Raw genomic sequence first — 13850 nt, 5'->3', positions numbered from 1 at the left:
TGTTGCCATTAACTGCAGGCTTCAGAATTCCAAAAACCTCCCTGTTAGCCTCCTTGAACCTAAACTCATCCAAACCTCTGCCCATATCCTTATTCAAACATAGATTAGCTTTCAGACTGACACTGCCTCAAACGCAAAATTTTCTGTTGATGTCAAAGTTTTTCCATGGGTCCATCCTTCCCTGTCCCCATAATCCTCTACAACAGTACGTTCCTCTGAAATCTCTGTGCTCTTCAAATAATGGCTTGTTCCTCACCTTGACTTTCATCACTCAACCAATGGCAGATAACTCTCCAGTAGCCAGTCCCTAAGCTCTGGAAAGCTCTTCCTAAACCTTTCTGGCTCTTTACCTCTGACTTTTAAGACAATTCCTAAAACCTACCTCTTTGACTAAGCTTTTAGTCAATTCTCCCAACCACACCTTTAGCATCTCGTCATCAGATTTCTTTTTATACCATTGCTGTGGAGTATCTTGACATCTTTTAAATGTCAAAGATATTATATAAACGCAAACTGCTACTTGTTCATCGTCCCCTATTAAAAATAAGCTCTCAGTCAAATGTTTGTTACAAATTGAGAAGGAATTCCTTAATATTAAATGTAAATTTCTATTAACCAGGCAATACATTGCACTGAGCTTCTCCTCAAAGAACCTCTTTCTAAGTATCTCAACAGTAACCAGAAAAAGGCCCATAAATTCATAACAGTGAATAAAATGGACTAGATTGAAAGTTTAAATAAAGCACTGCTTCATTTTGAAGGTGTATTTGGGTCCTGATCGGTGAAGAGGACTGAGCTAAATACATGGGCGTTACACCTTATAAAATTGCATGCAAGGGTGCAACGGTGAGGGAGGGAAGTGATAGGATTGACACAGAAAAAGGCTAGGGCATTCTGGAGGGAATTATTTCCACTTAAAATGATCGACTAATAAATAGAGATGTCAGAGTACAGCAAGGTTGATTTAGTTTACAATGCACTGCCTGTAAGGTTGGTGGAAACATATTCATGGAATTCTGACAAAGGAGGATAGGGATGATGTGTTTGGCAGTGGTTTCCCACTGGAGGTGGTGAAAATGGCCAAGGATGTTACTTCAAATGTGGGGATTGGTGAGGTGGATTGAGAGGACAAGGGGAGCCCTATAATATCCTGGGAGGAAGGGGAAGTTATAAGGGCAGAAGTGGAGGCGATGGGGTGGACATGTCAGAGGACCCTTTCAACTATGGTTGAGAAGGGGATACCTTCGTTATGGAAAAAGGAGGTCATGATGGAGGAATCCCAGAAGAAGATGGCACCATGGTAGGAGATTTGATGGAGGTGGAGAAACTGGGAGAATGGAATGGGACCCTTACAGGAAAGAAGAGGTGTAGTCAAGGTAACCATGGGTGTCAATGAGCTTGTGGGCATATTGGTGATGATCCTATGCGCAGAAAAGGCAATAATGCAGTCAAGAAAGGGGTGAGTCAAAGATTGACCAGGTGGAGATGAGAGAAGGGTGAAAATTGACAGCAATTTTATTACTGACAGCAATTTTCCAATTCCTGATGTGAGCAGAGAGTAGCATTGATGATGTCATTGATGTACTGAGGAAGAGTTGTGGGTGGTAACCTGGGTAGGACCAGAAGAAGGAATGTTTCACATACCCCACAAAGAAACAGACATAACTGGGACCCATGGGAGTATTCATAACATCATCTTTGACTTGGAGACAATGGGGTGAGTTAAAGAAGGAGTGGCTTCAAGTAAGAACAAGCTCAGCCAGGTGAAGGAGGATTGTAATGGATGGACATCCCTTACAGGAAGAGTCAAAATCCTAAGACCATCCTGATGAGAGATGGGTATGTGAGGAGATTGGATGCCCATGATGAAAAAATTAGGCGTGGATACAGGAAACTGTGAAATCCCAAGAGAAAATAGAATCAAGATGAGAAGAAATAAGCTCAGAGGGACAGGAATATGCTGAAAAGATGTGTCTTTAAGAGCAGTCCAGCTTGTAGCTTTTAGGAAGATGATAGAAGCAGACCACGTAGGGTTGGGGCACTATGATGTGGGAAGCTGTAGAGGTAAGATCTCCAGAAAACTTGAAATCATTGACTGTCTAGTAAATAGCAGCAAATGGTGATGCATGGTACTGAGCATGGACATTTCTACAAATATTTCTTTATCAAGTATTCAACTAATTTTCTTCTGAAAGTTGCTACTGAATATGTTTCCACCAACCTTACAGGCAGTGCATTGTAAACTAAATCAACCTTGCTGTACTCTGACATCTCTATTTATTAGTCAATCATTTTAAATCTGCATCCGCACATTAATGGCCCTTCTGCTACTTGAAACAGCTTCTGTTTATTTGATCTATCAGAATCATAATACTGTCAAAATGAGGAAGGAGACATTCTGTCCATCTTGTCTGCAGCAACTCTGAATATTTTGAATTAGTGTCAATCTCTTGTCTTTTCCCTGTAACCCTGCTTATTGCTTCTACTTAAATAAAACCCTTCTTGAGAGCCTTAAATGAACTTGCCACCACCACACTTGCAGGTGGTGAATCACAGAACCTAACCTTTCAAGGGTTCATTCATTTATTTACTGAATACACATTTCCAATGTTAAGTGATAGCCTCCTCATTTTCTTAGCTTAAGATTATTAGTCCACCAATTATTCTGTAGAGGAGATGCTCCTCTGGAATGAGCAGTGCTGTTTCAATTTCTCCACAAGCACGTAAGGGATATGTACTGAGGCTCAGTAGTGGAGATTGGCTGCACAGGGGCCGTGGCCTGTCCTAAATCTGTTTAACACAGACAAATCTCACAATGGTAGATCAAAGCCAGACACTCGACAGATGGGGTATGTCACAAGGAGCTTGATATTGTTTGCCATTCCTCAATCTAAAGCATGTTTGCTCGTAGGTTTTGCAGATGATTCTTGCCCCATATTGGGCACCAGGATGAAAAGTGGGTTGATCAGGTTACTATGGCATGGGAAAGTGAAGTACAACATGAATGGTTTCCGCTGGCTTATATGTTTTCATCTCTTGGCAGATGATATTTTTGAGGACAGGAAATGGGGAGAGCAATAAGTCAAAGCGTTCCATTTATGGTCAATATTGTTGTATTCAACTGACTGTCCATGAGATATGTGTGCAATGACCTTTGCCAGATATGTGCAGAATATGCTTTTGTGAGTATGTTAGGACAAGTGCTGAGATTCAGACTACTGTGACAGCATTACCCTAAGTAAATCTAGCAAGTTTAGTTAAAAGATTTTTCTACATTTTACCTTTCCTCTGCTGTTTTCTTCATTTGTTCCTGAAAGGACACGTCATGCCTAGAGTCACTCTCAAGTACATTATGTTGAAAGTATATGTATATTATGTTGTATCATAGAGAACTTTACTGTGTAACATGATAGCATATCAGCTCAATCACTGTGACAAATTTAAAGAGCGCTCCAAATACTTATTTAAAAATGACAACATTGCTGCACCTTTCATAAAGCTGTGCTTCTTTTCTGTCACTCTGAAATCAAAAGATAATATCCAAACATATATAACTTGTGCGATAATCAGCTACATTTTGACAAAAAAGGTTGTCTCCTCCATCTTGTCTTCTTTCAGTTAAGCAGACATGAACTAGAATGTTCTACTTAACTATGGCACTATAGATTACGGATGACTCATTTCCATCTGAAGCTCCTCGAATCTAAGGAAATATGATAAGTAGATATTACACTACTGTAGCTTCATGTTGTCAGTTCATTATGCCAAATAAGATCTAAGGCTTTAGCCAAATGATTATAGTAAGTTTGACACGTAAACCTATCCATTTACCTCTTCTGAAGGCTGGACATCAGAATGTTCATTGAGGGTATGACCTTTGATACAAGGACAATTAAATAGTGAAGTCATATATGGAAGAAAATTACCAAAACGTTGTTGTCAAAATATAACTTTTTAATTACCTGGGCTCATCTTTTGAAAAATGACAGAAGCATAATGAATTTCTTCTGCAACTGACTCAGAGTTTGAAATTGCATCACCAAAGTCATGTTCGCTTTGACATTCATTGGCTGTAAAGAAGAGTTTAAACAACTTGAGAGTTGTGAAATGTTGGAAAAAAATCATTAAAGTTTTCTGTCACTATCAGCTTTTGGAAGACTGGTGGACACCATGATTTTTAGCTGGTTGTGTCCTTTTGCATTTTTCCTGTTACCCGACCTGGAAAGGAGTAAATTTATTCTCTCATTGATTTATTATAACTTATTCAGAAGAGTCATGGAAACTTCAGGAAGGCAAAATAAATATGAGCACTTTCCCTGGCATATTTAGCTTTTAACAGATTCAATAGAATCTGACAGTCAGCTACTTAAGAAACTGGAGCCTTAACGGAACAAACACTTAGAATCTTCAGGCAGAGATTGGGATTCTAGGACACCATAACTCATGTATTGTGGGTTTTGACTCTACCAGAGTATCTTTATCTGATGTTGCAATGCTTATGTTATCCTTCATAACACAAGAAACTAGGGTGCGGTTAACGTGTTATTGAAAGATCCAACAGATGTTTATTATAGCTCCCTAAAGTATACAAATACAACTTTCACAGGCACTTCTTAACACTTTTAACAATAACAGGCTAATGTTAAGTTTTCAATTACAAAGAGTAGCACACTTCCATTAATGTGTCATGGTTCTGGTGTCCCAAGTTAAAATGACATCTGAGACCTTTATATCCTCAGATCACATGACATTATCATAGTAATGATACTATGAGTATGTCTCTTGAAAGTACACTGATATACTGATTGTGAGACATAAAATAAGATCAGGAAGAGTGTTCTGTAGGCTTTTGGTTTGCTCAGTGCTGCATAGATCTGCATGATAATGCATTGGGACAACCCTGCTATTCAGCAAGTTGAAGGATAGGACATTTGATGTGATATTGAACAGCAAGAAAGTGTGAGGAATTCAACAGTTTCTGACAGCCTGCTCATTCACTAGCAAACATTCAATAGACAATCTGAAGCTTTCTGGGTCAACGTCATGCCTAACATATGTCCCAGTCTTTCCACCCAATAATTATCTCCCCCAAAATTGACAATAATATTAACTATCCTTGCTAGTTCAACAGCAAGTGCAGGAAACACGTTCTGTGGATTTTGTGGCTTAGAGAGAGACCTATTTCTAACTCTATAATCTGAGTCTCTACAATGACTAATTAAAATGCTGTTTCACCTATTTTAATTCTACACTCCATCCTTTTCCTTTTAGTGACTGCAAAACTGGGGAAGGGATCCTGTTGTGGGCTAATTGGCTCATAGAATATTTACGGTCATAGAAGCTCAGGTACAGAATGTCACAACTCTGCCTTTGCCAGGACAGCTTGCTGTCTGGCTCAGATGACCTTGCAAGTATAGATACATTATCCAGAGAGATGGTATCAAATTCTTTTCCCAAAACATAACTGTCTACACTCAAAGTTATATCCTAGAGTTGATTCCAAGAATTCAATGATCCAAATAAAACAATGATCAAAATGAAACCATATCTATTTCCTCTTTATCCTGCATTTTCACAACGTGCATTGACCATTGTAACCACTTCTTCGGGAGGCAGGGTGAGATTTGAGCTACTAAAGTTATTGAAGTGATCAAACTGATCAAATGATATGGCTGACTACAGACTATCAAGTCACATACAATGACAGTAGAATCATAGAATCCCTACAGTGTGGAAGCAGGCCATTCGGCTCTTTGAGCCCATACTGACCCTCCAAAGAGCATCGTACCCAGACCCATGCCCCAACCCTACCCCAGTAACTCTGTATTTTCTGTGGCTATTCCACCTAGCCTGCACATTCCTGGACACTTTGGGCAATTTAGCATGGAAAATCCATCTAACCTGCACTGGACTGTGGGAGGAAACCAGAGAAAAGAATAAAACAAAGAAGAACAATATAGCACAGCAATAGACCCTTAAGCCCTCCAAGCCTGTACCACCACATTTTGCCCTTCTATGCTAAAGTTGTCTTCACTTACAGGATCCTTATCCCTCTATTCCCTTCCTATTCATACATTCATCCAGGTGCTTCTTGAATGCTGCTATTTTGTCTGCTTCCACCAACTCCTCTGGCAATGCTTGCCAGGCACTCACTACCCTTTTTGTGAAAATTGTGCCTTGCACATTTCTTTTAAACTTCCCCCCTCACACCTTGAACCTGTGTCCCCACAGCACCCAGAGGAAACCTGTGCCAAGGGAAGAGGGCAGCAGGGTGGTGACTCTGAATGGCTGACGTGGAGAAGATCTGCATCAGCGCAGTCACTACTTCCAGAAGGTGGTTTGTGGAGGGGCTGTTGTCAAGTGACAGTTCAACCCCAAACACTTCCTCAGTGTTTCTCTCCCTACCTCCTCCTCTAAGCAAACAAAAAAGCACACACACTCCACTGTGAGGACGAGAAGCAAAGAGAAAGGGAGAGATCCAGGGAGCATCCTGGGAAGATGAGTGAGGGAAGACTTACCTCGGGTATTTGCAGCAATTGGTAAGGGTAAGTGTTTAATGAAGTTTCTTAAACAGCTTGATTGGGGATAGAAATGTCTGTCAGTGGGGTTAAATGCTGCACTTGTGAGATGTGGGAGATTCATAATGCTTCCAGTGTCTCGGATGACTACATCTTTCGGAAGTGCACCCAATTGCAGCTCCTCACAGACTGCATGGATAGGTTGGAGCAGCAATTGGATGCGCTTAGGAGCATGAGGGTGGTGGAAAGCATCATAGGCAGTAGTTTTACAGATGTGCTGACACCAAGGTGCAGGCAGATAGATGGGTGACCGCTAGACGGGGCAGGCAACCAATGTAGGTTGTCCCCCTCTCTAACAAGTATACCATTTTGGATACTGTTGGGGAGGATTACGTATGAGGGGGTAACAGCAGCAGCAGCCAGACTGGTGACACCTCAGCTGGCTCTGTTCTTAAGAAGGGAAGGACAAAGAGCACTGGAGCAGTAGTTATAGGGGACTCGATAGTTAGGGGTACAGATAGGTGCTTCTGTGGAGGTAAAAGAGACTCCAGGATGGTGTGTTGCCTCCCTGGTGCCAGGGTCAAGGATGTCTCTGAACAGACAGAAAGCATTCTGAAGGGAGAGGGTGAACAGCCAGAGGTTGTGGTACATATTGTTACTAATGACATATGTAGGATGAGTGACAAGGTCCTGTAGCAGCAGTTTAGGGAGTTGGGTAGAAAGTTAAAGAGCAGGCCCTCCAAGGTTGTAATCTCAGGATTACTCCCTGTGCCACATGCCAGTGAGGCTAGAAATAGGAGGATAGTACAGCTCAACACGTGGCTAAACAGATGGTGTAGGAGGGAGGGTTTCAGATATCTGGGCCATTGAGATCTCTTCCGGGGCATGTGGGATCTGTACAAGAAATATGGGTGGCATCTAAACTGGAGGGGCACAAATATTCTGGCTGGGAGGTTTGCTGGTGTCACTCAGGAGGATTTAAACTAGCTTGTTAGGGGGGTGGGAACCAAAGCAAAGGTGAATTGACTGAAAGAGAACTAGAGAACAGGGCTGGTAAGATTCAGAGGAACAGCAGGCAGGATGTGGTTGCTGATCAAAGCAGGTCTGTTGGACTGAAATGCATCTGTTTCGATGTGAGAGGTGTAACAGGCAAGGCAGATTAACTTAGAACTTGGATTAGTGCTTGAAACTATGATAATGTTGCTATTGCAGAGACTTGGTAAGGCAGAGATACGACTGGCAGGTTAATGTTCCAGGATACGGATGTTTCAGGCAGGATAAAGAGGTGTAAAGGGGATGGGGGAATTAAAGAGAATATCACAACTGTACTGCGGGAGGACACCTCAGATAGCTCATACAGCGAGGCAATATGGGTGAAGCTCAGGAACAGGAAGGGTGTAATCACAATGTTTGGGGTTTAACTATCGGCCTCCCAACAGCCAGCGGGAGATAGAAGAACAGATATGTAGGCAGATTTTGGCAAGATGTAAAAGTAACAGGGCTGTAACAGGGTCATTGTTGTGGGTGATTTTAACTTCCCATATATTGACTCGGACTCACTTAGTGCTTGGGGCGCGGATGGGGCAGACTTTGTAAGGAGCATCCAGAAGGGCTTATTAAAACAGTATGTAGATAGTCCAACTAGGAAAGGGGATGTACTGGACCTAGTATCAGGGAATGAGCCTGGCCAGATGGTCGACATCTCAGTAGGGGAGTAGCTCGTTAACATTGATCACAATTCAGTAAGCTTTAAGGTACTGATGGATAAAGATTAGTGTAGCTGTCAAGTGAAGGTGCGAAATTGGGGGAAGGCTAATTACAACAATATTAGGCAGGAACTGAAGAATGTAGAGTGGAGGCAAATGTTTGAGGGCAAATCAACATATGGTATGTGGGAGGCTTTCAAGTGTGAGTTGCTGGGAACTCAGGACCAGCACATTCCTGTAAGGATGAAGGATAAGTTTAGGGAACCTTGGATAATGAGAGATATTGTGAGCCTAATCAAAAAGAAAAAGGAAGCATTTATTAAGGCTAAGTGGTTGGGAACACACGAAGCAAGGGTGGAATACAAGGAAAGTTGAAAGAAACTTAAGCAAGGAGTCAAGAGGACTAAAAAGGGTCATGAAAAGTCTTTGGCCAACAGAATTAAGGAAAATCTGAAGGCTTTTTATACATATATAAAGAGCAAGAGGGTAGCCAGGGAGAGGGTTGGCCCACTCAAGGACAGGGAAGGGAATTTGTGTGTGGCGCCAGGGGAAATGGGTGAGGTATTAAATGAGTACTTTGCGTCAGTATTCACCGTAGAGAAGGACTTGGTGGATGACAAGTCTGGGGAAGGGTGTGTAGATAGTTTAGGTCATGTTGAGACCAAAAGGGAGGAGGTTTGGGGGTCTTGAAAAACATTAAGGTAGACAAGTCCCCAGGGCCTGATGGGATATACCCCAGAATACTGAGAGAGGCAAGGGAGGAAATTGCTGGGGCCTTGTGAGAAATCTTTGTATCCTTACTGGCTATGGCGGAGGTCCCAGAGGATTGGAGAATAGCCAATGCTGTTCCTTTGTTTAAGAAGGGTGGCAAGGATAATCCAGCTAATTACAGGCCGGTGAGCCTTACGTCAGTGGCAGAGAAATTATTGGAGAGGATTCTTTGAGACAGGATTTACTCCACTTGGAAATTAGTGGGCGTATTAGCGAGAGACAACATAGTTTTGTGAAGGGGAGGTCGCGTCTCACGATCTTAGTTGAGTTTTTTGAGGAAGTGACGAAGATGATCGATGAGGGCAGTGGATGTTGTCTACATGGACTTCAGTAAGGCCTTTCACAAGGTCCCTCATGGCAGGCTGATACAGAAGGTAAAGTCGCATGGGGTCAGAGGTGAGCTTGCAAGATGGATAAAAAACTGGCTCGGTCATAGAAGACAGAGGGTAGCAGTTGAAGGGTGCGTTTCTGAATGGAGGGCTGTGAATAGTGGAGCTCCTCAGGGATCAGTGTTGGGACCTTTGCTGTTTGTAAAATATATAAATAACTTGGAGAAAAATATAACTGGTCTGATTAGTAAGTTTGCCAGTGACGCAAAGGTTGGTGGAATTGCGGATAATTGAGGAGAGGTTGGAGAAACTTAGGTTATTCTCACTGGAACGACGGAGTTTGAGGAGTGACCTAATAGAGGTCTACAAGATTATGAAGGGCATGGACAGAGTGGACAGTCAGAAGCTTTTTCCTAGGGTGGAAGGGTCAGTTACTAGAGGGCATAGGTTTAAGGTGCGAGGGGCAAGGTTTAAAGGGGATGTACAAGTTTTTTACACCAAGGGTGGTGGGTCCCTGGAGCTCACTGCCAGGGCAGGTAGTGGAAGCAGATATGATAGTTACTTTTAAAGGGCGTCTTGACAAATACATGAATAGGATGGGAATAGAGGGATATGGTCCCCGGAAGGGTAGGAGGTTTTAGTTGTGACAGGCAGCATGTCAGTGCAGGCTTGGAGGGCCAAAGGGCCTGTTCCTGTACTATAATTTTCCTTGTTCCTTGTTTATTGTGTGGCACCTCCACCTGCTCATTTCTGCATGACACATGCTTCACTGCAGTCACTTACAAATATTTGATTAATGTGAGTTCTTCAGTGAAATGGCAAGTAATGGTCCATTGTTCATAATATGTTCATCATGCTTCTGTCTGGTGTTTAGTGTATGATTTATCTGTAGACAGTTATTTCTCTTACCTGGTTCATTGATCATCCTGAGGCACCTGATTACAGCAACAATGAAGCACGGAAGCAGCACAAGGGTGGCAAAAATGAGAATATAATTCAAAAAAACAAATTGATTCTTTTCTGAAAATAAAACACATAATAACTAGTTAGTTGAAAAGTATTAAGAAAATGTGAATGAAATAGATATTGAGACTGACATGGATTAATTAGTCCAAAGTGTAGAATAACAATGTAGTATGTTAATCAGATACTATGTATATTGTAGATCCATACAGCATGGAAACAGGCCCTTTGACCCATCTCTTCCACAGCAACAGGTCTTCTAAACTGAACTAGTCACATTTTCATGAACATGTCCAAATGTCTTTCAAATGTTGTAATTGTACACATATTTATCTCTTCCACTGGCAGCTTGTTCCGTATATGCACTACCCTCTGTGTGAAAAAGCTGTCTCTTGGGTTCCTTTTAAATCTTTCCTCTCTTACCTTCAACCCATGCCCTCTAGTTTGGACTCCCCTACCCTGGGGAAAAGACCTTGACTATTAATCTCAACTATGCCCCTTATGATTTTATAAACCTCTCTATAGTCAACCATTAGCCTTCTATGCTCCAGGGGAAAAGAGTCCCACTCTATCCAATCTGTCCATTTAACTCAAACCTTCCAGTCCTTGTAAATGTTTTGGCACCCTTTCCAGTTTAATAACATCCCTCCTATGACAGGGCGACGAGAATTGTACGCAGTACTCCAAATGTGACCTCACCAACACCTTGTACAGCCATAACATGACATCCCAATGGATATATATTTCCAAGTCAGGATGGGCAGTAGCTTGGATGGGAACTTGCAGGTAGTGGTATTCCCTTCTATCTGATGCCCCTGTCCTTCTAGACGGAAATGGCGTGAGTTTGGAAGGCATTGTCTAAGGATCTTTGGTGAATTGCTGTGGTGCATCCTGTAGGTAGTGCACACTGCTGCTACTGAGCATCAGTGGTGGAGGGAGTGGACGCTTGTGGACGTGGTGCCAATCAAGCGGGCTGCTTTGCCCTGGATAGTGTCAAGCTTATCAATGTTGTTGGAGGTGCACCCATCCAGGCATATGGGATACTTGCCTTTATTAGTCAAGACATTAAATGCAAGATCAGGGACATTATGATGGAACTGTAAAAAATGCTAGTCAGACCACAGCTGCAGTAATATGTGCAGTTCTAGTTAACATACTATTGGAAAGATGGGATTGCACTGCAGATGGAAGAGTAGGTTGTAAATTCCGTGCAGGAAAGAATGAGTTGTGGAATCCTTTTCTTGTGGGTCATGCTCCTAATGCCCAAATGGCACCCTCCAAAGGTCATACGCCCTCCTTCCTGCATTTTTTGAAGTTAGCACAGGCACCACAATGTTGTGCTGGACATAATGCTAAATCAAACTAATCCCTTTTGCCTGACCTTGGTCCATATCCCTCCATTTCTTCCATATTCCTGTGCTTATCTAAAAGTCCTGTAAAAGCCCCTATCATATCTGCCTCCACCACCACCCCTGGTAGTGCGTTCCAGATTCCTACCACTCGTTGTGTGAAAGAAATTTACCCCTCACATCTCCTAAGAACTTTCTTCTCATTTTAAGTGCATGCCCCTTAGTATTAGACATTTCAACTCTGGGAAAAAAGATTTTCACTGTCAACCCTATCTATGCATCTTTTGTCAACATGTGAAAAAATGAGGATCTGGCTAAGGTTTACAAAACTATGAGGGCATAGATAGGACAGATAGGAAAATTTTTTTCCCCCCGAAGTAAAGGAATCAATAACCTGACCACAGAGCCTGTGCACTGTAACCATATTGTGGCATGGGCAGGGTAATATTGGGGTCAATAGAGACTTAAGCAAACACTATTAATCCCTATTTACTTATTTACATGTGGAACATAGGTTGCCATCTTCAGCACTCGCCCACCCTCCATGTTATGGGAGTTAGCTTAGGAATCGATGAAGAAGCTGGAGCAGAGGGCTCCCTCCCTATTATACAGCTCTCACATACTGATAAAATCACACACAGCAGAGATATATAATATCTAGCCCATTGTCACCAACTTAGAGTCAGAGTTGCTCGGTTCAGAGCAAAATGGCATCTGGTTTTCAGAGTAGAGGAATTGAAATTCTAAGATAATCAGCCTGGAAACTGCAGAGCTGACATACCACAATTGAACACAAGTCCAAAAAAGCTAAATACAGCACATCATGTAACACAGTATCTAGAAATAAAGCCGCTGTACCCAAAAAGGCTCCTCACCAACCTCACCAAATGAAGGAAATGTTGAAATGAAGAAGGAAATTGACTTTGCTCAAGGAAGAGATTATTTCACTTCGACAGAACCAAGCAGCTGAAGTTCGAAAATGACCTGGTGCCAAAACCTGACAGATCCATCCAAATGTAGCTGGATTTTACACTTCTGAAAAAGTAGCTGAATGGCCAACTTATTGACTTTAACAATTTACGCAGAAAGCTTTCCCTGAATTCTGACCAATTTTCTTCTTAGCATGAGTTATTTGATCTATCTGTCACCAAATGCCCATCAGGCATGAGCCCAAAGGATGGACTTTGACAGCTCCTTGCCTGTGGAAAGCCACTGCCTTTGTTGAATCTTACCTGACACCTACAACTGTGCAGATGGAGAACAGATGATTCGCAGTTAGGGTTGCATGCTCTAATTCACAGTGACCTTTTGCTTAGTTGTGGTTAAATCTAGCAATCTCATGTTTACTCCCTCAGATTAGGTGAGCAAATTAGCTTTGGGAACTAGAAACCAAACCTGGCGCCTTCCTTGCCTACACATTGGATAAATGCACTGAGATTTCAGAAGCTAACAGCTACAGCCCTCCAATAATGAATGATTGTTGGCTTGATGTGATTGAAACCCTCCCCAACCACCATTTTATATAAATATTGAATGTCACTGATAAAGGTAGAATCATAATTTAGCATATTTATACTGTTTATCACAGGGAATCATCTGAACAAGTGTCAGCAGTGAGACAAATCACAGGAAAAGATATCTTAGTTTCTGCAGTGCATGTTGGGAAATTAACAATGACAATGGAGACCAGAAATGTAAATAAAAGATGCTGGAATAGAAACTGTTAGAAATACACATTATCAGGAACAATAATGTTATTTCCACACTGTCTGGCTTTACAATATTATCCTAGCTCCCTCTTAATGCTGGTATCTGAATTAATAGCTCCCTCTTACTCGCAATCTCAGCATTGTTGGCAGCTCCCACTGACTGTCAGACTCAGTATGGTAAACAGCTCCCTCTTACAGTCAGACACAGTATGGTTAACAGCTCCCTCTTACTCTCAGACTCAGTATGGTTAATGGCTCCCTCTTACTCTCAGATTCAGTATGATTAACAGCTCCCTCTTGCTCTCAGACTCAGTGTGGTTAACAGCTCCATCTTACTCTCAGGCTCAGTGTGGGTAACAGCTGCCTGTTACTGTCAGACTCATTTTGGTTAACAGCTCCCTCTTACTCTCAGACTCAGTGTAGTGAACAGCTCCGTCTTACTCTCAGACTCAGTGTGCTTAACAGCTCCCTCTTACTCTCAGACTCAGTATGATTAACAGCTCCC

General features: G+C 42.1%; 1 protein-coding gene across 1 annotated transcript in view; it reads right to left on the bottom strand.

Moving 5' to 3' along the window:
- Nucleotides 1–2608: 2608 nt before the first annotated feature.
- The window catches only part of LOC109927710, a 30351-nt gene continuing 19109 nt past the window's right edge, over nt 2609–13850 (bottom strand). Inside the window, exons 6-9 of the mRNA XM_020527702.2 lie at nt 10234–10344; nt 3963–4070; nt 3832–3875; nt 2609–3703 (exon numbers count right to left, since the gene is read on the bottom strand). Coding sequence (XP_020383291.1) covers nt 3644–3703; nt 3832–3875; nt 3963–4070; nt 10234–10344 — 323 coding nt within the window. The 3' untranslated portion in view covers nt 2609–3643. The remainder of the gene's footprint in view (nt 3704–3831; nt 3876–3962; nt 4071–10233; nt 10345–13850) is intronic.

This window comes from Rhincodon typus, chromosome 12, assembly GCF_021869965.1.
Source record: "Rhincodon typus isolate 14 chromosome 12, sRhiTyp1.1, whole genome shotgun sequence".
Classification (NCBI taxonomy): Eukaryota; Metazoa; Chordata; class Chondrichthyes; order Orectolobiformes; family Rhincodontidae; genus Rhincodon; species Rhincodon typus.
This window is presented reverse-complemented; position numbering and strand designations above follow the sequence as displayed.